This window comes from Panulirus ornatus, chromosome 10 (assembly GCF_036320965.1).
Source record: "Panulirus ornatus isolate Po-2019 chromosome 10, ASM3632096v1, whole genome shotgun sequence".
In the NCBI taxonomy this organism is placed as follows: Eukaryota; Metazoa; Arthropoda; class Malacostraca; order Decapoda; family Palinuridae; genus Panulirus; species Panulirus ornatus.
This window is the reverse complement of record NC_092233.1, coordinates 58,841,961-58,864,485: the sequence shown is the minus strand read 5'-3', so window position 1 is coordinate 58,864,485 and position 22,525 is coordinate 58,841,961. Positions and strand designations below refer to the sequence as shown.

Here is a 22,525-nt window from a genome sequence, read left to right as displayed (position 1 = left end):
TTTAGATATCTGGGAGTGGATCTGGCAGCGGAAGTGGATCATAGGGTGGGGGAGGGGGCGAAAATTCTGGGAGCCTTGAAGAGTGTGTGGAAGTCGAGAACATTATCTCGGAAAGCAAAAATGGGTATGTTTGAAGGAATAGTGGTTCCAACAATGTTGTATGGTTGCGAGGCGTGGGCTATGGATAGAGTTGTGCGCAGGAGGATGGATGTGCTGGAAATGAGATGTTTGAGGACAATGTGTGGTGTGAGGTGGTTTGATTGAGGAAGTAACGTAAGGGTAAGAGAGATGTGTGGAAATAAAAAGAGCGTGGTTGAGAGAGCAGAAGAGGGTGTTTTGAAATGGTTCGGGCACATGGAGAGGATGAGTGAGGAAAGATTGACCAAGAGAATATATGTGTCGGAGGTGGAGGGAACGAGGAGAAGAGGGAGACCAAATTGGAGGTGGAAAGATGGAGTGAAAAAGATTTTGTGTGATCGGGGCCTGAACATGCAGGAGGGTGAAAGGAGGGCAAGGAATAGAGTGAATTGGAGCGATGTGGTATACCGGGGTTGACGTGCTGTCAGTGGATTGAAGCAAGGCATGTGAAGCGTCTGGGGTATATATATACACACACACACACACACATTATCCCTGGGGATAGGGGAGAAAGAATACTTCCCACATATTCCCTGCGTGTTGTAGAAGGCAATTAAAAGGGGAGGGAGTGGGGGGGCTGGAAATCCTCCTCTCTCGTCTTTTTTTATATTTCCAAAAGAAGGAATAGAGAAGGGGGCCAGGTGAGGATATTCCCTCAAAGGCCCAGCCCTCTGTTCTTAATGCTACCTCGCTAATGCGGGAAATGGTGAATAGTACGAAAGAAAGAAAAAGATATACATACATAGACATATACATAAATACACAAGCACATAATTCATACTTGCTGCCTTCATTCATTCCCGTCGTCATCCCGCCACACATGAAATAGCATCCCCCCTCCCCCGCGTGGTAGCGCTAGGAAAGGACAAAAGGTCACATTCGTTCACACTCAGTCTCTAGCTGTCATGTATAATGCACCGAAACCACAGCTTCCTTTCCACATCCAGGGCCCACAAAACTTTCCATGGTTTATCCCTGACGCTTCACATGCCCTGGTACTATCCACTGACAGCATGTTGACCCCGGTATACCACATCATTCCAATTCACTCTATTCCTTGCGCGTCTTTCACCCTCCTGTATGTTCAGGCCCCGATCGCTCAAAATCTTTTTCACTCCATCCTTCCACCTCCAATTTGGTCTCCCACTTCTCCTCGTTCCCTCCACCTCTGACACATATATCCTCTATGTCAATCTTTCCTCACTCATTCTCTCCATGTGATCACACTATTTCAATACACCCTCTTCTGCTCTCTCAACCGTACTTTTTTTATTACCACACATATCTCTCATCCTTTCATTACTTACTCGATCAAAATATACAAACATATACATTCATACACATATTTACTCTATCTATAGCCCAAGCCTCACAACCATACAATACTGTTGGGACTACTATTCCTTCAAACATGCCTATTTTTGTTATCTCTTTAAACATTCTTCAGCACTCCAAGAACCTTTGCCCCCCCCCTAATGTATAACTCACTTCCATGGTTCCATTCACGGCCATGCCCACTCCCAGATATCCAAAATACTTCATCTCCATTCGAACTTTCATTCCACCTAACTTGTACCTGAACACTGCAGAACCTGATTCAGTCACCAACATTACATTATTTTTTTTTTTTTTTTTTTTTTTTTATACTTTGTCGCTGTCTCCCGCGTTTGCGAGGTAGCGCAAGGAAACAGACGAAAGAAATGGCCCAACCCCCCCCCCCCATACACATGTACATACACACGTCCAGACACGCAAATATACATACCTACACAGCTTTCCATGGTTTACCCCAGACGCTTCACATGCCTTGCTTCAATCCACTGACAGCACGTCAACCCCTGTATACCACATGACTCCAATTCACTCTATTTCTTGCCCTCCTTTCACCCTCCTGCATGTTCAGGCCCCGATCACACAAAATCTTTTTCACTCCATCTTTCCACCTCCAATTTGGTCTCCCTCTTCTCCTCGTTCCCTCCACCTCCGACCCATATATCCTCTTGGTCAATCTCTCCTCACTCATTCTCTCCATGTGCCCAAACCATTTCAAAACACCCTCTTCTGCTCTCTCGACCACGCTCTTTTTATTTCCACACATCTCTCTTACCCTTACGTTACTTACTCGATCAAACCACCTCACACCACACATTGTCCTCAAACATCTCATTTCCAGCACATCCATCCTCCTGCGCACATCTCTATCCATAGCCCACGCCTCGCAACCATACAGCATTGTTGGAACCACTATTCCCTCAAACATACCCATTTTTGCTTTCCGAGATAATGTTCTCGACTTCCACACATTTTTCAAGGCTCCCAAAATTTTCGCCCCCTCCCCCACCCTATGATCCACTTCCGCTTCCATGGTTCCATCCGCTGACAGATCCACTCCCAGATATCTAAAACACTTCACTTCCTCCACTTTTTCTCCATTCAAACTCACCTCCCAATTGACTTGACCCTCACCCCTACTGTACCTAAAGTGATTGGTTCTCAGTGAATGTAGGTTTGCGGCAGGGGTGTGTGATGTCTCCATGGTTGTTTAATTTGTTTATGGATGGGGTTGTAAAGGAGGTAAATGCAAGAGTCCTGGAAAGAGGGGCAAGTATGAAGTCTGTTGGGGATGAGAGAGCTTGGGAAGTGAGTCAATTGTTGTTCGCTGATGATACAGCGCTGGTGGCTGATTCATGTGAGAAACTGCAGAAGCTGGTGACTGAGTTTGGTAAAGTGTGTGGAAGAAGAAAGTTGAGAGTAAATGTGAATAAGAGCAAGGTTATTACATTATGTAATCATATATTTTTCTGAAATAGTAATGTTTTTGCCATAACTTTCCTTTTCTTTCTCACCTTAAATTCCTAAAAAGTTTGGGTAAAGGGCTGAAAAAGTTGTGAAGGGCTGATGGCAAGAAAGCAGTTTAGTGGCATTTAATGAGTCTGCAAAAAGTCTTACACCTTTCTAAAAGCAGCTTGTACATGGGCATGTATGTATGTGTATGCAGTACAGTGATGCATCAGGAGAGATCAATTTCAAGGGATGATTCACCTCACAGTAATCAAGGAAACCATGCCTTTATAAAATGTCTAATTCTTATCAGTACAGCTTCAAAATGCTATCTGTACCCTAAGAAATGACTTATCTGAGGAAAAAAAAAGAGAAAAAAAACAAAGGTCAAAACAAAAATATTATTAATGAAAAAAGTTTCAGCAAACACATGTTATGAGTGAATTACTGGATAGTACAAAATAAGAATCAGTAAATCAGTACCTCCTCTTTCATATTCATTGCAAACTCAGTGTATGGATCTTCATCTTCTTCAGTCTCAACATCATCATCCTCTTCACTTTCCTCACCCTCAGCATCATCCTCGCCCTCCTCCTCTTCACTGTAAAGTAAGATTACATTAAACTGCTAAACAATAAACAAAATACACTATTCAAAATGCCCTGTGCTACTCCTACAACTTTTAACCCTTCAAACAAGTTAAAGAGTGCCAATTCCATCTCTCCAAGCATTCATCTCAAATATTTTGCATCCTCTATCACTCCTGAAGCCACAATGCTCCACCCCAATCTCATACTCAATGAATGATACCACCTCTCATTCACAATTCTCCCGCATGCCTTATGAGAAGTCCTCAACAAACTCATTACTCTAATTTGAGCATTCAATCTTATCCCACTTGCCTTTATATATGGGCAATATACATGCATCCCTTTAATGTGCTAAGATACATTTTTCTGAACATCCAAAATTCTAAGTCCTTATTACTAGAAAACTAACTCAACTGGGATCTAATCCATCGAGATTCAGATAGACTTCAGTATATGTATATTGTACCTAAAAACTGGGCAAGTAAACTTTTTTCACAGCAAAAGTGATGAGAAGAGGGACTTTAAGAGGTGCTGGAATGCATCTCTACTTTTTCCATGCATCATATCTACAGTGTGGATTCCTGAGCAAAGCAAGAAAAAGGAGTATATACTGTATCATCAAAATGTAGAAAAGGATTTTTTACTGTTAAAAACACATGATCAAACTTGTTTTGCTTCACTACTGCCAGCAGTAAGCACATACACACACAGTATAATTTCCTATTCAAAATTCACCTAAAGAATTAAAAAAACTATCTTGTGTTAAAGTTCAATAATGTCTACAAAGAGTATCATATCAGCATGGATGTGAAGGTTATATGGGTCATCAGAACGCCAACAAAAGCAGAGAAATTCACAGCAGCTTGGTACAAGACACACTGTAGGTTTTGTTGAAGACCTCCCAAGCCATCATAAGGCATACTCATGACCATGCATACAAGGTAACTGTGACCCATCATATTTATTTATTATACTTTGTTGCTGTCTCCTGCGTTAGCAAGGTAGCACAATCTGCCCATTCTCACACATACAACATGTTTTGCTTGGAAAAAACAACCACTTAGGATACCATATATGCATTCCATTAATTTCTTTACCTCACTTCCCACTTATCATCCATACCATCCACCACACATAGTGATAGGAACTGGATACATTGTGTATTAAGGATTATCAGATAGTTTTCAAAATGAACAAAAGCTACATACATATCTGATTCTCACTACAACATGCCAAATATAATTATAAAGATTATCTACTCACTCTCCCTCATCCTCAAAGTTGTCATCATCATCCTCTTCCTCTTCGTCACTTAGGTCTTCTTCTGCACCCCCTTCCTGGATCTTTCTATATATCTCAGCAGCTTTAATAGCAGCCTCCCTCCGTCTTTCCTGAGCTTTTGCTTCTTTCATTGCTTGCACCTCAGAGTTCTTCAAAACAGCCTTTCCTTTGCCACCCTTTCCACCTTTACCCTTACCTTTTCCAGATTCCTGACCTTCACCACCATTCACTATTGTATCACCATTTTCAACTCTGCATTCATCTGAATCCGCATCTTTTTCATCTGCTATCTTACTCTTTTTGGTTTCTTCACCAATTTCTTCACCATTAACCATGTGTTTTGTTTCTTCCCCATTCACTTCAGTGCTTGTATCCACTTTGGTACCATTTTGGTTATCTCCAAAATGTATTTTACTTTTCTCTATACTTGAGTCCTCACTCACATGTGATGATGACTGCATATCTGATGGTGACTTTGGATCTTCATCCTCTTCAAGTTCAAATTTTAATGTTTTTTCAGAATCTGATGCACTATTTTCACTCTTTGCCTTTCGATATGGTGATACTCCCTGAAAAAACAAATTTAATGAAGAACATGAACTGCACGTGTTAATAAATTGTAATCCTTAATAACTATGAACAAAATTCCCTGAAACTGGAGAACTTCAAATACATCTAACAGTAGTAGGAAACCTCTTCATGGTGATTTATAAGAGAACATGCAAAATAAACATTTCAGGACTACTGCTGAAGCTGATAAATATTGATTCTGATATAAAAGATCAATATTATCACCAATTTTTAAGGTTCAATGCCCTTTAGTACAAATATGATGGCAAGGTCATATGCTATTGTCCCATCCTGTTAAGTCAGCTGAACTCATAATAGCCAGCTAATCACATCCCTTGAAAGGACGTACTACCACCTAGTCATGACAGCAACCTTTTCTCACGCACCAAAACAAACAAACAAGCAGTCTAAAGACACATAAAAATAGACTCAGGGAATTTGGATTCTCATGGCGATAATGATATTTTGAGGGGGGCTGCATACAGGAAATTTCTTATAACAACACGTCAATGGACTCACTATGATGAGAGGCAATGATAAACCATCACTGCTGGATTTTATCTTCACACTTACTAGCACAGATATTTAAAATATCACATATGATACATCAACTGGAAAAAGTGATCATGTAGTGCTCAAGTATGACTATATGGTAAACCAGATCACACACACACAAAAGAGTGCAGTAGTTAGGGATTTACACTACAACAGTATTATAGCTACAAACTACAGCAGTACTGTAATCTTACACTAGTATTTAAAAATTCCGCTACGATCACACAAACTGTGTAAATAAGAACCAATTTGGACAGCAATCATTCCACACTCCTCAGTAACTCAAATATGGAGGAGCCAAGTTTGTCAACAGCTCATAATGTCTTACCCCATAAAAAAACCTAGAGTTATGAAAATCTAGTTAAAAAACATATAATTTACAATCGAATTCATGTTCATATTATTGGTGATAAAATCATTATTCATGAAAAAGAAGTTCTATCTGTGTTTATAATACACATACATAGTGTGCCAAGTGTACAGTAAATGGTATGAAATCATTCCTTGAAAGAAACCATAAAGTGTGCTCTGAGCTTAGTGCACCCATGTCTAATGATGTCACATAAGCACACATTCTCTCTATAACCACAAACTAAGTATCAAGAAAGTAGTCTCCTGGCAGACAAGGATACCACATTTAAGTAAAACTCTGGTCCTATCAACAAGGCAAAGTGGAGGCTGAAGTATGTAAATCTATCTATATCTCCAAATGCCTGTTCCCTACTGGAACTCACTCCAGCACCACTTCTTAGCCTTTACTGCCGGTGTCACCCTTAACAGGCCACGGGCAGAACATCTCTACTGCAGTGTTTGCAGAGGCTCATGCCTAATGTTCCTCCTGACTACTACATACTGCTCCTGCTTACTACTTCCACCTGCCCAAATGTTCCCACCTACTATCTCTATCCTCTGCAACTAGCATTTTGCCAAAAGGCAGGGCTAGCAGATAGTGCTCCCCGCAGGAAAATCCAGCCTTGTACAGAACAAACTGTGTGAGTTATGTTATGTATGACAAGGAGAGATTGTATATTTGTGCACAAAATGCCATTTGTCTACATGTAGGTGAGGCAGAAAGAAAAGACAGCTACCTGGGTCAGAGGAGTACAACTTGACAAACACTGAAATGCTGGCTCACTATGCAAGTGTCACTAACCTTCCCAATACCCAGGCAGGTAGTACTGTTAATATACCTCCCTGGTTGCTAGCTGCCTATCATGTTATTTGATTAATAGCCTGGACTTAGCTTTCTTCAATCCATGGCCCCTTCCCACTTTTTAAAAATTCACATATATCTCCAAAACAACCAAAATCACTAAAAACATGAATATTTCCACGACTCCATTGAAAGGAAAGAATTTGTGTTGGTACACTGAATGATTACAATTAACAAAGAAATAATTTCTTCCACTTACCTTTTCTTTTTTACATCTAGACAGTTGTGGGTTTTCAGCGTACTTGGCTATGACCTCGTCAAGAGGCATTATTGCTTCCCGATAAAGGTTGTGCACCTCTTCACTCTCAGATTCAGAATTTTCTGGTACACAAGAAAGAAGGGTTAACAAAACTGTTTGCATTATTATACCTCAGCTCCAACAGCCAAAGAATTAAATCTTCATTAATAATTCCAAGTGATAATCATATTCTTTGCAAATACTGATCTTGAAGTATTTTCCCAGAAATGATGACCTTAAATGAACAGCTCCTATGATAAGGTATGGGAAAAGGAAAATATTGGGCTTAAATACAAAAATAATAATGGGGGAATGGGTAGCTCGCCAAACCATCCTATATTAGAAAGGAAAAGGTATGGATAAAATGATCTACCCATCAAGATTTATTTACAGGTTACCCTGGGCTGTGGGGTTAGAAGATCTCTGAAGAGTTCACCAAGCATTCACTCTTCACCAAGAATGTAAAGATGCAGCAAGCACATTCTTGCCTATTACCTTCATAAAACATTTTCACTACATAGTCTATGAATTTATGAAAAGCATTAACATATGTGCACTACCATGATCTTTTACCTCTAAAATATAATCCTTAATCCAAGAGTGAATCAAAGAAACATATGCAACAGTGGTGAAGCAAAAACACAGGATAACATAATATACATAACCTTTTTATTTTAAATATTTACAGAACAAATTCAATGAATGACTTGTGGCTTTATGTGCAATCAAAGTTTCACTACAATACTTAAAACTTCAACAATGATCCCCCTAACATAGGTTGAATATAGATTTGTTTCTTTATTATCATTATTAAACTTGATCGCTGTATATACATGTGCATATACACATGTATATACATAAATGCCCAAGCACACACATATACATACATAACATATACATATATACACAAGTACATATTCATACTTGCTTGCCTTCATCCATTCCTGGCACTACCCTGCCCCACAGGAAACAGCAGTGCTACCCCCTGCTTCAACAAGGTAGTGCCAGGAAAAAACGAAAGGCCAAAATCGTTCGCACTCAGTTTCTAGCTGTCATGTGTAATGCACTGAAACCACAGCTCCCTATCCACATCCAGGCACCATGGACCTTTCCATGGTTTACCCCAGACATTTCACATGCCCTAGTTCAATTCACTGACAGCATGTCAACTCCGGTATACCACAATGTTCCAATTCACTCTATTCATTACACACTGCTCACCTTCTTGTATGTTCAAGCCCTGATCGCTCAAAATCTTTACCACTCCATCCTTACACCTCCAATTTGGTCACCCGCTTCTTGTTCCCTCCACCTCTGACACATATATCCTCTTTGTCAACCTTTCCTCACTCATTCTCTCCATATGCCCAAACCATTTCAACACACCCTCTTCTGCTCCCTCAACCACACTCTTTTTATTACCACATCTCTCTTACCTTTTCATTACTTACTTGATCAAACCACTTCATACCACATATTGTCCTCAAACATTTCATTTCTAACACATCCACCCTCCTCCGTAACCCTATCTATAGCCCAAGCTTCGCAACCATATAATATTGTTGGAACTACTATTCCTTCAAACTTACCCAATTTTGCTCTCCAAAATAATGTTCTCTCTCCCCACACTTTCTTCATCACTCCAAGAACCTTTGCCCCCTCCCCCAACCCATGATTCATTTCTGTTTCCTTGGTTCCATTCACTACTAACTTCACTCCCATATATCTAAAACATTTCATTTCCACCAATTTTTCTCCAATCAAACTTACATACCAACTAATTCATTCCTCAACCTTGGTGAACCTAATAACCTTGCTCTTATTCACATTCACTCTCAACTTTCTCCTTTCAAACAATTTTTCATATTCAGTCACCAACATCTGTAGTTTCTCACTCGAATTAGGCACCAGTGTTGTATCATCTGCAAATGACTGACTCGCTTCCCAGGCCCTCTCATCCCCAACAGACTGCATACTCGCCTCTCTCTCTAAAATTCTTGCATTTACCTCCCTAAACACCCCATCCATAAACAAATTAAATAACCATGGGGACATCACACACCCCTGCCACACACTGACCTTCACTGGGAATCAATCACTCTCTCTTCCTACTCGTACACACACCTTACGTTCTTGATAAAATCTTCTCACTGCTTCTAGCAGCTTACCTCCCAAACCACATACTCTCAAGACCTTTATTCTTGTTTGCTATTTACCACTTTACCAAGGCAGTGCTAGAACAGCAGAAGAAATGGTCACACTTACATCCACTCCCTTGCTTCATATATAATGCACAAAAACCAGAGCTCCAGTATCCACAACATGGTCCAAACATCGTTCTGTGGTTTCCACTGACCAATTCATGTCATGATTCAGCCCGCTGACAACATGTCAGTCCCTGTATACCATATGGGTATGTCATAAGAATGCAAGAGTTTACAGGAAGTGGTTATGGAGGTTGGTGTGAGATGAAACCCACCTGTAACATGAGGAAAGAGTGGAAAAAAATTGGAGGGAGAGAAAAAGGGGTAAGAATTTATGGAATGGTGTATGCAAAGAAGGCATGTAAGGACAGATAAGTGGAGAATCTTTTGCCATGGTCACCTTCTTGATAGGAGTTCCTAGTGGAAATGGGCATCAGAGACATAGATTGATTGATAGTATACCAAACCATTCCAATTCTCTCTATCCCTTGCATACCTCACACCCTCTAGCATGTTCCCGATTTTCCTTGTTTCCTCATCTATCTGCTACTCTGATGTACTTCCAGGTACAGGTACCTCTCGATATATGTGTACTTGATTCATGCCACTTTAAGAATAAGGTATACAGGCCATTTACACTTTTAACGTATGCGGGCTTAAACTTGGAATAACACCATCATCACTGGGCTCCCAGCACCATGTAAAAAGTGCACGTATGCATGCCATGGATATAGTCAACAGTCATGGAGTTCTACAGTATTTTGTGTTGCTATATACTGTATACTGCAAGTGTAGCCACTTGCATTATGCCACAAAATACACCAATTTGAAATCCATGTAGAGAATTTAAAATTCTAAAAAATATTACATTAAATAGTAAAATAGGTCTTCCTTAAACAAAAGCCTAGGCATACAAGACCAATCCTTTGCAGTACACAGAAATCTCATACCTTCTTCTTCTTCTTCTTCATCTTTTGAGCCAGCTATCTGCTTAAGAATATTGACAACCTCAGGCTTCACTAGTGTAGCATCGAAACCCAGGAAAGCATCAGTAAGTGCTTGTGATATATTGCCATTCTTGTAAGCCTCTGTATCTTTTAAAAAGTCTGGTAACTTCAAAGCTGTATATGCTGACACTTCATGGCCTCCATGGCCATCATAAACAGCAAACAGGTGGGTGTCCTTGTCAAAATTCAACACAGCATTGTGTGCATCCTGCAAACAAATTTTAATGAGCCAATCTGCAATAACTTTCACATCAAAAGAAATTCCTTTAACTATTGTATAAACAGATTCCTCCACAATTTTTATCTAAAACAAAACATCATTTTTTCTAACTTTTCACCAAAATACATGGCTTTTTGCCAATGGTTTCATGTTGAGTCTACTTTGGTTAACTTCTAAAATGGCAACCATAATTGTAATACCACCACAAAACAATTAGCTGATAAACTGGCAAGTACAAGTAAGTGAGGCAGAAAAAAAAAAAAATTAGTATTACAAAGATATGGAATTTTTCACAAAACTAAACTATATATAAGTTTTGATACAAGTTTTTGTATTTCTTGATTTGCTTGGGATGCAATTTGATTACAGTCTATCTGAGATGGTGATGTTATATACTAAGTCCACATTACTCAAGAGAAAAAACCCAGCAATAATTTTCAATTGGTTCTGCTACTTTCTAATTAAGACGACAAGTTTGTCAAAGTGTGAACAGTTCCTATGATAGAACTTCTTTTGCAAATGCTACTTCCAATAAGATTCCCAGCTTATTTCCACCTTATCTGTGGTATGGTGAACTATAAAATATTTTACCCAGAACTGGGATTCCAAGGTTGGAAGCAGGACTACATTTCCTATATGTTCTATGAATTTAAGTGATGTGTCTACCATCTTAAAGAGTAATGCAAAGACAAGGTTAATATTTTCATTCTTGTTAACTATCATTTCCACAACATTACATCTTTTGAGGTATATACAGATGTGTCTACCATCTTAAAGAGTAATGCAAAGACAAGGTTAATATTTTCATTCTTCCTAGCTATCATTTCCACATTACATCTTTTGAGGTATATACAGATGTGTCTACCATCTTAAAGAGTAATGCAAAGACAAGGTTAATATTTTCATTCTTGCTAACTATCATTTCCACAACATTACATCTTTTGAGGTATATACATAGTAAAGTCCTACAAATCTGATACCATTTATGCTCTCATATCTACTCTAACACTTACATAAGATTTCTTTTATAAGAGTAAAATATCCAAGTCCTAAGACAAATCCTATCCATGTTTTACCTACTTTCCTTCTGGCCACATTTGTAGCCTTATTGTGAAGAAAAAAAAATCACTTCATACAAAATAATTCAGTACTTCATATATCAATTGGGTCACAAAAACATTTATCAAAAAATATCCATATCCTTAATGAGATACCAGAATAACTTAATCTAATTGGATACCTTAATCTAACTCATGTTTGAGGGGGAACGAAGTCAGTCATCATCAATGGTGCTGACCCAGATATCCTCATTACTTTATCTAGGAGACAGTGAATTTGAGGGAACAAAGGTGAAATCCTCAAGATGACAAACCTGTCATTTTAATTAAACTATCTCCAAATAATCAAATTAAAAGATAACATTAGCCAATAAATTGCTTCAAATCTTAAAATCTTTCCGTTTACTTTCAACACTGATCACACCACACACCACTTGCAGAGAAAAATTACTATCAGATGTATGGTAAATCAAATCTTCCTAAAGGCCACTGATAATATCTTAAAGGAAGTATATATCATGTCAACCTTTTTTCCTCATTCTCTCCATATGTCCAAACCATTTCAACACACCCTCTTCTGCTCTCTCAATCACACACTTTTTATTAACACACCTCTCTTACCCTTTAATTATCTACTTGATCAAACCAACTCACACCACATATAGTCCTCAAACATTTCATTTCCAACACATCTGCCCTCCTCTGTACAACCCTATCCATAGTCCATGCCTCAAAACCATATAACATTGTTGGCAAGGCAGCAGGTTTGGATGGTATTGCAGTGGAATTTATTAAAAAAGGGGGTGCCTGTATTGTTGACTGGTTGGTAAGGTTATTTAATGTATGTATGACTCATGGTGAGGTGCCTGAGGATTGGCGGAATGCGTGCATAGTGCCATTGTACAAAGGCAAAGGGGATAAGAGTGAGTGCTCAAATTACAGAGGTATAAGTTTGTTGAGTATTCCTGGTAAATTATATGGGAGGGTGTTGATTGAGAGGGTGAAGGCATGTACAGAGCATCAGATTGGGGAAGAGCAGTGCGGTTTCAGAAGTGGTAGAGGATGTGTGGATCAGGTGTTTGCTTTGAAGAATGTATGTGAGAAATACTTAGAAAAGCAAAGGGATTTGTATGTAGCATTTATGGATCTGGAGAAGGCATATGATAGAGTTGATAGAGATGCTCTGTGGAAGGTATTAAGAATATATGGTGTGGGAGGCAAGTTGTTAGAAGCAGTGAAAAGTTTTTATCGAGGATGTAAGGCATGTGTACGTGTAGGAAGAGAGGAAAGTGATTGGTTCTCAGTGAATGTAGGTTTGCGGCAGGGGTGTGTGATGTCTCCATGGTTGTTTAATTTGTTTATGGATGGGGTTGTTAGGGAGGTAAATGCAAGAGTCCTGGAAAGAGGGGCAAGTATGAAGTCTGTTGGGGATGAGAGAGCTTGGGAAGTGAGTCAGTTGTTGTTCGCTGATGATACAGCGCTGGTGGCTGATTCATGTGAGAAACTGCAGAAGCTGGTGACTGAGTTTGGTAAAGTGTGTGGAAGAAGAAAGTTAAGAGTAAATGTGAATAAGAGCAAGGTTATTAGGTACAGTAGGGTTGAGGGTCAAGTCAATTGGGAGGTGAGTTTGAATGGAGAAAAACTGGAGGAAGTGAAGTGTTTTAGATATCTGGGAGTGGATCTGTCAGCGGATGGAACCATGGAAGCGGAAGTGGATCATAGGGTGGGGGAGGGGGCGAAAATTTTGGGAGCCTTGAAAAATGTGTGGAAGTCGAGAACATTATCTCGGAAAGCAAAAATGGGTATGTTTGAAGGAATAGTGGTTCCAACAATGTTGTATGGTTGCGAGGCGTGGGCTATGGATAGAGTTGTGCGCAGGAGGATGGACGTGCTGGAAATGAGATGTTTGAGGAAAATGTGTGGTGTGAGGTGGTTTGATCGAGTAAGTAACGTAAGGGTAAGAGAGATGTGTGGAAATAAAAAGAGCGTGGTTGAGAGAGCAGAAGAGGGTGTTTTGAAATGGTTTGGGCACATGGAGAGAATGAGTGAGGAAAGATTGACCAAGAGGATATATGTGTCGGAGGTGGAGGGAACGAGGAGAAGAGGGAGACCAAATTGGAGGTGGAAAGATGGAGTGAAAAAGATTTTGTGTGATTGGGGCCTGAACATGCAGGAGGGTGAAAGGAGGGCAAGGAATAGAGTGAATTGGAGCGATGTGGTATACAGGGGTTGACGTGCTGTCAGTGGATTGAATCAAGGCATGTGAAGCGTCTGGGGTAAACCATGGAAAGCTGTGTAGGTATGTATGTTTGCGTGTGTGGACGTGTGTATGTACATGTGTATGGGGGGGGGGGGGGGGGGGTTGGGCCATTTCTTTTGTCTGTTTCCTTGCGCTACCTCGCAAACGCGGGAGACAGCGACAAAGTATTAAAAAAAAAAAAAAAAAAAAAAAAAAAAACATTGTTGGAACTACTATTCCTTCAAACAACCATTTTAACCCTCCAAAAAAACGGTCACTCTTTCCATACATTCTTCATCACTCCAAGAACCTTCGCCCTTTCTCCCACCCAATGACTCAATTCAGTTTCTATGGTTCCATTTGCTGCAAAGTACACTCCCAGATATCTAAAACACTTCACTTCCTCCAATTTTTCTCCATTTAAACTTACATCGCAACTAACTTGTCCCTCACCCATGCTGAACCTAATAACTTTGCTCTTATTCCCATTTACTCTTAACTTTCTCTTTTTACACTCTTCCAAACTCAGTTACCAACTTCTGCAGTATGTCACTTAAATCAACCACCAGTGCTCTATCATCAGTGAACAAGTGACTTACTTTCCAGGCCCTCTCATCCCTAACAGTCAGCATACTCCATCCTCTTTCCAAAACTCTTGCATTAACATCCCTAACCTCCCCATCCATAAACAAATCAAACAACCATAGGGACATCACACATTCCTGCTGCAGACCGACCATCAGTGGGAACCAATCATTCTCCTCTCTATCTACGTGTACACATGCCTTACACACTTGATAAAAAAATTTTCACTGCTTCTAGCAGCTTACCTCCTTAACCAGACATTCTTAAGACCTGGAGAGCATCCCTATCAACACTATCATATGCCTTCTCCAGATCCATAAATGCCATACAAATTCATCTGTTTTTCTAGGTAATTCTCAAAGTAAACACCTGATCCACACAAACTGTACCACTTGTAAAACCACACTGCTCCTCCCCAGTCTGATCCACTGTACATGCCTCTACCCTCTTAAATCAACTCCCTCCCATAAGATTTTCAAAGTATACTTAACAAACTTGTACCTCTGTAGTCTGAACACTCACCTTTATCCTAATTGCCATTGTACAATGGCACTATACATACATTCCACCAATCCTCAAGCACTTCATGATCCATACATACACTGAATATCCTTACCAACCAATCAACACCACAGTCACCCCCTTTCTTAATAAATTCAACAGCAATACCATCCAATCCCTGGGGATAGGGAGAAAGAATACTTTCCACATATTCCCCGCATGTCATAGGTGACTAAATTAGGCGGGAGTGGGAGGCTGGAAACCCTTCCCTTCTTGTATTTCAATTCTAAAAGAGAAAACAGAAGAAGGATTCAGGCAGGGAGTGCTCTTTCTCTTTGAAGGCTCAGATTGCGGTGTTTGAATGTGTGTGGATGTAATCAAGATAAGAAAGGAGAGACAGATAGTATGTTTTAGGAAAGAAACCTGGATGTTCTAGCTTTAGAGCAAAACGAAGCTCATGGGTAAACGGGGAAGAATAGTTTGGAAACGTCTTGGGAGCAGAGTTGGGTTGGTGAGAGGACAAGAGCTAAGACAGTAGCACTACTCCTGAAGCAGGAGTTGTGGGAGTGTAAGGAAGTAAATTCTAGATTGATGTGGGTAAAACTGAAGTCGATGGCAAGAGATGGTTGGTAATAGGAGTTTATGCACCTGGTCATGAGAAGAAAAATCATTAGAGGCAAGTGTTTTGGGAGCAGCATGAGTGAGTGTCAGCAGTTTTGGTGCACGAGACCGTTTATCAGTGATGGGTGATTTGAATGCAAAGGTGAGTAATGTGGCAGCTGAGGGTATAATGGGTATGCATGGGGTAAGTGTTGTGAAAAGAAACGAAGAGCTTGTGGATCTGTGTGGATGAAAAGACTGGTGACTAGGAATACCTGGTTTATAAAAAGAGATATACACAAGTGAGTAGGACAGATGGTCAAAGGGCATCATTAGATTACCTATTAATTGATAGCATGCAAATAAAGAGAGACTTTGGATGTAAATTTGCTGAGAGAGGCAGCTAGTGGGATGTCTGATCATTATCTTGGGGAAGAGAAAGTGAAGATTTGAAAAGGCTTTCAAAAAATAAGAGTGAATGCTGGGTAGAAGAGAGTCGTGAGAGTAAGCAAAGTTAGAAAGGAGACTTGTGTGAAGAAATACCAGCACAGATTGAGTGTAGAATGGCAAAAGGTGAGAGCAAATGAAGTGACGGGAGTGGGTGAGGAATGGGATGTATTTAGGGAAACGGTGATAGCATGTGGCATGAGAAAGGTAAGAGGTGGGCAGATTAGTTTCTTAACATTCAACTGTCCATTCAATTATACTGATGAAAATTTCGTTAAAAACTTATGTATTTAGACATTAACGTCTGAAAATTAAGGGCACTGTATAATAGTAGTAGGTATTTTTACAGTTTAAGCCCCACAGAAGTTATAAAATCTATGTGCAATAGATATATCTGTTTAAGAAGCATTCTGATACATAACTCTCAGATTGCAAATGAAAATTAAGGGAGATATTTAATTCATAAAAATACTTGGTAACTTCTGTGGGAAGTAGACTATAAAACTTTCCATAACCCAATACAGCCTACCCTCCACCTACCTGACTCTCTTTCATATACTTCTGCATGTCCATTTCTAAACAAAATATTCCCAATCACCACTCCTTTTTCTGCACACAACCCCACAAGTTATTCACCACTTTCATCTTAATCATTGGTTCCCCAATTATACCCTCAACTGTAATATTACCTACTTATACATTCAAATAACCCATCAAATACTCAATCCCTTGCATCAAAATAACCAATACATGACTCAGCCCTCCCAAAACATTCAAATCTCTTCCTCATTCCTCTCATGTCCATGTGGATAAGCACTAAAAATCACCCAAGTCTCGTAATCCATTTCCATTTCAACCCTTACCAGCCTGGGGCTCACTTCCTTACACTTTTACACATTTCCAAAATGCATTCACCTAAAATGCTACTCCTTCTCTTATCCTCACACTAATCGCTAACCTTACCCCTATGACATTCCCAAATCAGTGTTCCCCTATAGTGTTGCCCTAACTTTCACTCAGAACATCTACATTCCTTTCCTTAAACATACTACTGTACCTGTCCCCATTCTTCTCATCCTGATTACATCCAAGCACATTTAGACACCCTAGTCTGAACCTTGAAGGAGCATGAGCACTCCCTGCCTGACTCCTGTTCCAAATTTCATAAATTCAAATTCTAAATTAACATACTTAACATTAAATCTGTACTGCTTGGAGTACAAAATCAAACCATATTCAAAATGATGAGATGCAGACTAAAGTGGACTTTTACAGCATTCAAATGAGAAAAAGAAATTCGGCGAGCTGTCGATTCCCATAAAATGTAACCTTAAGGAGCCTGTACAAGAAAAGATTCTTAAATAATGTCTAAATACAATTCTAAACCAGGTAAAACTCAAGCCACTTCTAAGCCAACCACTCAAAATTTATTCACTCCCTAGATTACTTTTTATTTAGTCTCAACAGCAAATGGCATGAGTCATTCAATATTTCAACTTCAAAGGAAAACAACATATTTACTCATTTCTATTATGTATGGATGATATAAACAAACTCAACATCACGACCATATTGATCTCGTTCGCTTATCTCTATATAATACTCTACTTCAATCAAACGGTATTAAATCTACCTTAATAATCACTGAAGGATTACATATAACACAAATGTCGTACGTGACCCCAGAATCCCTGAAGATGTAATGTAAGGCAGATGAGGAGTGGATTGATTTAACCATAACACGAGTGCAAACTTGGTTTTATTAACCCAAGGTTATAACGCTGATATGAGTTCCTGCTCAACTTCACATTGAAAATGACTAGAGCACCAAAAATCTATAGTCCAGCTTACATAATAAAGTTGCACAGGGAGAGTGGCCGAGTGTGCCAGCCAGCCAGCGTGACACAAAGGCGCGCCAATCCACCCAGCCACTTACCTCTTGCGAGACCCGCCATCCTTGCATTGAACTGGCGCCGTAGAGGAGCCATTCCCCGCCTTCATCACTACTCAGCTTCTCCGTGACTGGCTCTGAGAGATAAGCGCCCATATTTCATCAACCATTCAACTAACAACATGTATTACAAAATAATATTTCCCCACTACACAGAACCCGGCAGCCGACGTCCATTCGTCTGTCTTTTTACTGTTGAGAAGGATGAATTCTAGACATTCCGATTCAATATCTTCAATTTATATTCTCATACAAAAAATATATCGCATATATAGAACTTTTTAGAAAAAATGTATCTATCGGTTTATTCCGTTTAATTTTCTAAGTCATAAAAGGAAAATGACATGTGAATGATTTGAAATAGGAACGCTCTTAAAACGCTCTAGTTAATTGTGTTTCATTTTTTCTACTTTATGCACTATGATCAGGACAAAACAATGACTAAAATTATTTCTATTAATATGGTGATAATACACCAGGATAAAATGATGATAACAGAACATGAGAATTAATCGATGTAGACCGATATTACCAGAATAAGTTCAGAAATTTCTTTCAAAATATGACCCACAACGGATATTTGCTTCGCTTTTAAGATATAGAAATGCAGACAATATTTACAACAAAAACTGAATCAATTCTCTGTACCATCTTCATGGTTTTCAAAGGATACCATAGTATAATTACTGCAATAATATCCTGCAGAATGCAAATCCTGAAGTTTGGACAGGCTCCTTGCAAACATATTTAGGCAAAAAATTCCGACATTCTATAAACATTTATGTTTTCATGACAGAATGAATACCAGATACCACTTAAATGCAATATCTTAATGGCTCACATTAATAATGTTCTCACTGAAAGCCTCGACATCAGGCTGTTTGCAGTCAACTTTGTATCATTATTCTTATGCCTAATGCTTTTCCCGCCTTAGCTAAGAAACATCAGGGGAAAACAAACAACCTCATCTGCACACATATACTTTAGCCCGTCGTGTATAACCGTCTCTGTAATGTACTGTAACCAGAGCCAAGCCCAGTGGTTTAGCTTGAGCGTTTCATATCCTTGGTTCTGCCCATTGACAGCACGTAACCCCCAAACACAACGCCAAGCCTATTCATTCTGTCCCACGTATGCATTTAACTAAATGTATAGAGCCTATTACCTTAAAGCCCCCTTCATTCCTATTACATTAACGTCTGCAATTAGCAAACCTACGGAAAAGGCCATTCGGGGCAATACTGTAAACCATTTAGAAGACTACCACTTAAAAAATGATATGATGGTTTTCGACGAAATGGCTTCGGTCTGACAAAGCTGCTTAATTTCCTCTGTAGTACAATCAACATATATGATGAAAGAAAAGGCATTCGATGAAGTTCCATATCAAAGGTTTCTAACAAAATTATGTATGACACATCTACGTATAGACGATAGATACATCTCTTCAGACACTCAACTGACATTATTTGCACCTGCTTAACTATGAGACAAGTCTACACTCCCTCAAAAAATGGTGTAGTTGTACTCCTACCACACTGATTCATAAGGATGTTTTCATCCACTATCACCAACAGCCTCGTTAGGACCCAATAGTCTGTTGCTTAATTAGATTCAGATGTATAAATGGTATAGATGGTGTTGTACTTCGATGGTTAGAAAACTGGTTAACTGGTCGTAAAGAAAGAGTCGTTAATCAATGATCATACCAAGAGAATTGTTAGATGATATCAGTGGTGTTCCACAAGGATTAGTCCCGGGACCACTGCCCTTTATCACATATATTAATGATACTGATAATGGGGGTGCAATGTAAGATGTCGAAATGCGCAGGTGATACTAAGGTAAGAAATAAATCTTCATGAAAAACTGTGTCTCTGCAGTATAAATTGACATAGACAAGACGGTGGACTGGGGATCATACGTGGCAAATGAATTTCACTATCTGTAAGTGCAAGGTTTTGCATATCGGCAGTAAAAACGAGATGGTAAGTTACAAAATGAGTTCTGTTCAGCTTCAATATATAAACGAGGAAAAAGATTTGGCTGTTCAGCTTCCATATATAAACGAGGAAAAAGATTTGGCTGTTCAGCTTCAATACATAAACGAGGAAAAAGATTTGGCTGTTCAGTTTCAATGTATATACGAGGAAAAAGAGTTGGCTGTTCAGCTTCAATATAGAAACGAGGAAAAAGATTTGGCTGTATTGATCTCTGTGAAGAAATAGAATAGTAATTTTCCAAACAGTATAAAGGTTGAGAAAAATTCTTGGATTTGTAGGTCGAGTTGTCGAATTTAGATTTACAGAAATTGTACCCCGTGTTAAAGGTGCGTCCTTAGCTTGGATACTATATGCAGTTTTGGTTATTCTACTTGAAAAAATACACAGATAGAATGCAGTGAATAGACCATATAATATACTATTATGATTCCCGAACTGTGAAAAATATTATTTTGCTCAGAAACGAGAAAGTTAAGAGGTGGTGTAATTAAGGTATTCAGAATTATCGAAACTTCGAAAATCTCGATCAAATAAGGTACGTAAGGATAAATTTGTCTGATTTCACACGTAGTTCCATATGGATAAAGTTTTACCGCGAATGAGGCGAAGTACATTTTCTTCGACAACATTGTAAAATACATGATTCGCTAATTAAAGTAGTTAATTGCAATACCATAGATATGTTTAGCTTCAAGTCCACGAGTGACAATATTTGCCATTTCTTAGTATATATAGATACCCTAGCCTAAGCCAGGAACCCATTTTATCAATCACTCCCTTGGGAAGGAAAAACAGCTGAGTTAAGTAAGGATGGAAAGCAGCAATTAGGGTTCGAACCTATGTTCTTTTCATTTTCTTACCAGTTACGAAGCTTTTGCCTAACTTAATCTACGACTGTGAGTAAACAAGTCTCTTCCATCTTTTTCTACACGACTTCCCATTACCTCAGACAAACCTCAACATGGTGGTCCTTTCGTGTATATTCCCATAAGAAATCACACTCCCCAGATAAACACGAGTCCCACTCTCCTGCTTGTGCTGTGGACATCACCCATCATTACAAAAACCTTTCAACGTATCCCAAGACCCTTCTTACCCACCATGCAACTTTCACAAAGACACTGGGCACTTAGAACTCAATTGCCCTGCAATTTGTCTACACAAATGCACACAAAACATTTTATACGACCTGTGATTCCGACCAATGGACGTGGTTAGCTTCCTGAGTGCTGCAAGAGCCTCATAGGGAAAAAAGGGAGTCCCGGGGCAAGGAGGTATCACACACACACACACACACATATATATATATATATATATATATATGTGTGTGTGTGTGTGTGTGTGTGTGTGTGTGCATGGAATTGAAATGAACTGACAATATTACAGGTATAAGAATACCACATGAAGGTAAATTCACTTGTATTTATCACTTTTTTTTAAGTTACAGACAATTAAGCCTTGTTGAGATGTGTTCATTGTTCTTAATGTTGAATAAAGGGTGATATCGTGATCTCAGTGGGTATATAACGACGGCTGATGCAAATTGTCCCTCACAGTTTTGCGATCCTGTTGGATATATAATAATAATAACAAACTTTACCCACGTTTTCCCAGAAGACCTTTTGGCACTTTCAATCCACTAGGCTATACTGCATTATTGACTGGGGAAGTGATAATTATTCATGTCCATATTGAAAGTTACTAGGGGATAAATTGTTAAGTAAACTACAACAGAAACGTTGGTACTCTTGTCACGTACAATACCAAATTTATTGCCATGTTGATATATTCGTTCGTTTCATTGATTCCTTACGTTAACTAACCACCCGAATATGAATCATGAGCTTCATGAATGGATATAGTTAAATATATCATGGCAAACATCGACAATGGCCTGTAGATTAAACGGTCCTTGCGCTTGGACGCCATTTTACCCCTGGTGGCTATCCTGTTCTCTTTGTATCGACCGGATTAACATTGTAAGTACACAAGAATATTGTATAACTATATGAACTATTCTATGAAATTTCAGGTATTAGGTTACGATTTTGTTTTATTGTCACGAAAAAAAAAATCGTTCCATGAATTTTTCTCGTTCGAATATGTCAAAATCGGAGAAAAATAAATGCAGGTATTTCCTCCGACTTCGCCTTCACTCCTCTCCTGACGCCGCCGAGCCAGCCAGCCAGCGAAACCAACAATTTTAACCCGGTGAGGTTGAATCTGACATCTCATTATGACTAACAATCGTTTTCAAGCCTTTTAATGGAGAGCGGCGGATGACGTCTTCATCGTTAGGTCGTGATATGTCCCATGACAGGTGAGTTTTGGGTTTAAAATGGGG

The 22,525-nt window shown here is 39.2% G+C and overlaps 2 protein-coding genes across 7 annotated transcripts in view; one reads left to right on the top strand and one right to left on the bottom strand.

Annotated features, from left to right (window-relative positions):
* The window catches only part of LOC139750971 (protein phosphatase 1G), a 31,788-nt gene extending 13,409 nt beyond the window's left edge, over positions 1-18,379 (bottom strand). The window contains exons 1-5 of the mRNA XM_071665949.1: positions 18,164-18,379; positions 10,521-10,785; positions 7,328-7,449; positions 4,773-5,359; positions 3,403-3,520 (exon numbers count right to left, since the gene is read on the bottom strand). Of these exons, the coding sequence (XP_071522050.1) occupies positions 3,403-3,520; positions 4,773-5,359; positions 7,328-7,449; positions 10,521-10,785; positions 18,164-18,274 (1,203 nt within the window). The 5' untranslated portion in view covers positions 18,275-18,379. The remainder of the gene's footprint in view (positions 1-3,402; positions 3,521-4,772; positions 5,360-7,327; positions 7,450-10,520; positions 10,786-18,163) is intronic.
* A 3,358-nt stretch (positions 18,380-21,737) lies between these two features.
* The window catches only part of LOC139750970 (uncharacterized), a 32,878-nt gene continuing 32,090 nt past the window's right edge, over positions 21,738-22,525 (top strand). For 2 of the 6 annotated variants that reach the window (XM_071665946.1, XM_071665940.1), the window contains exon 1: positions 22,314-22,501. The gene's annotated coding sequence lies outside the window, so the exon portion shown is untranslated. Of the gene's footprint in view, positions 22,161-22,313; positions 22,502-22,525 lie in introns of those variants that run through there. The other 4 variants (XM_071665947.1, XM_071665941.1, XM_071665944.1 and 1 more) reach the window with 4 other exon arrangements.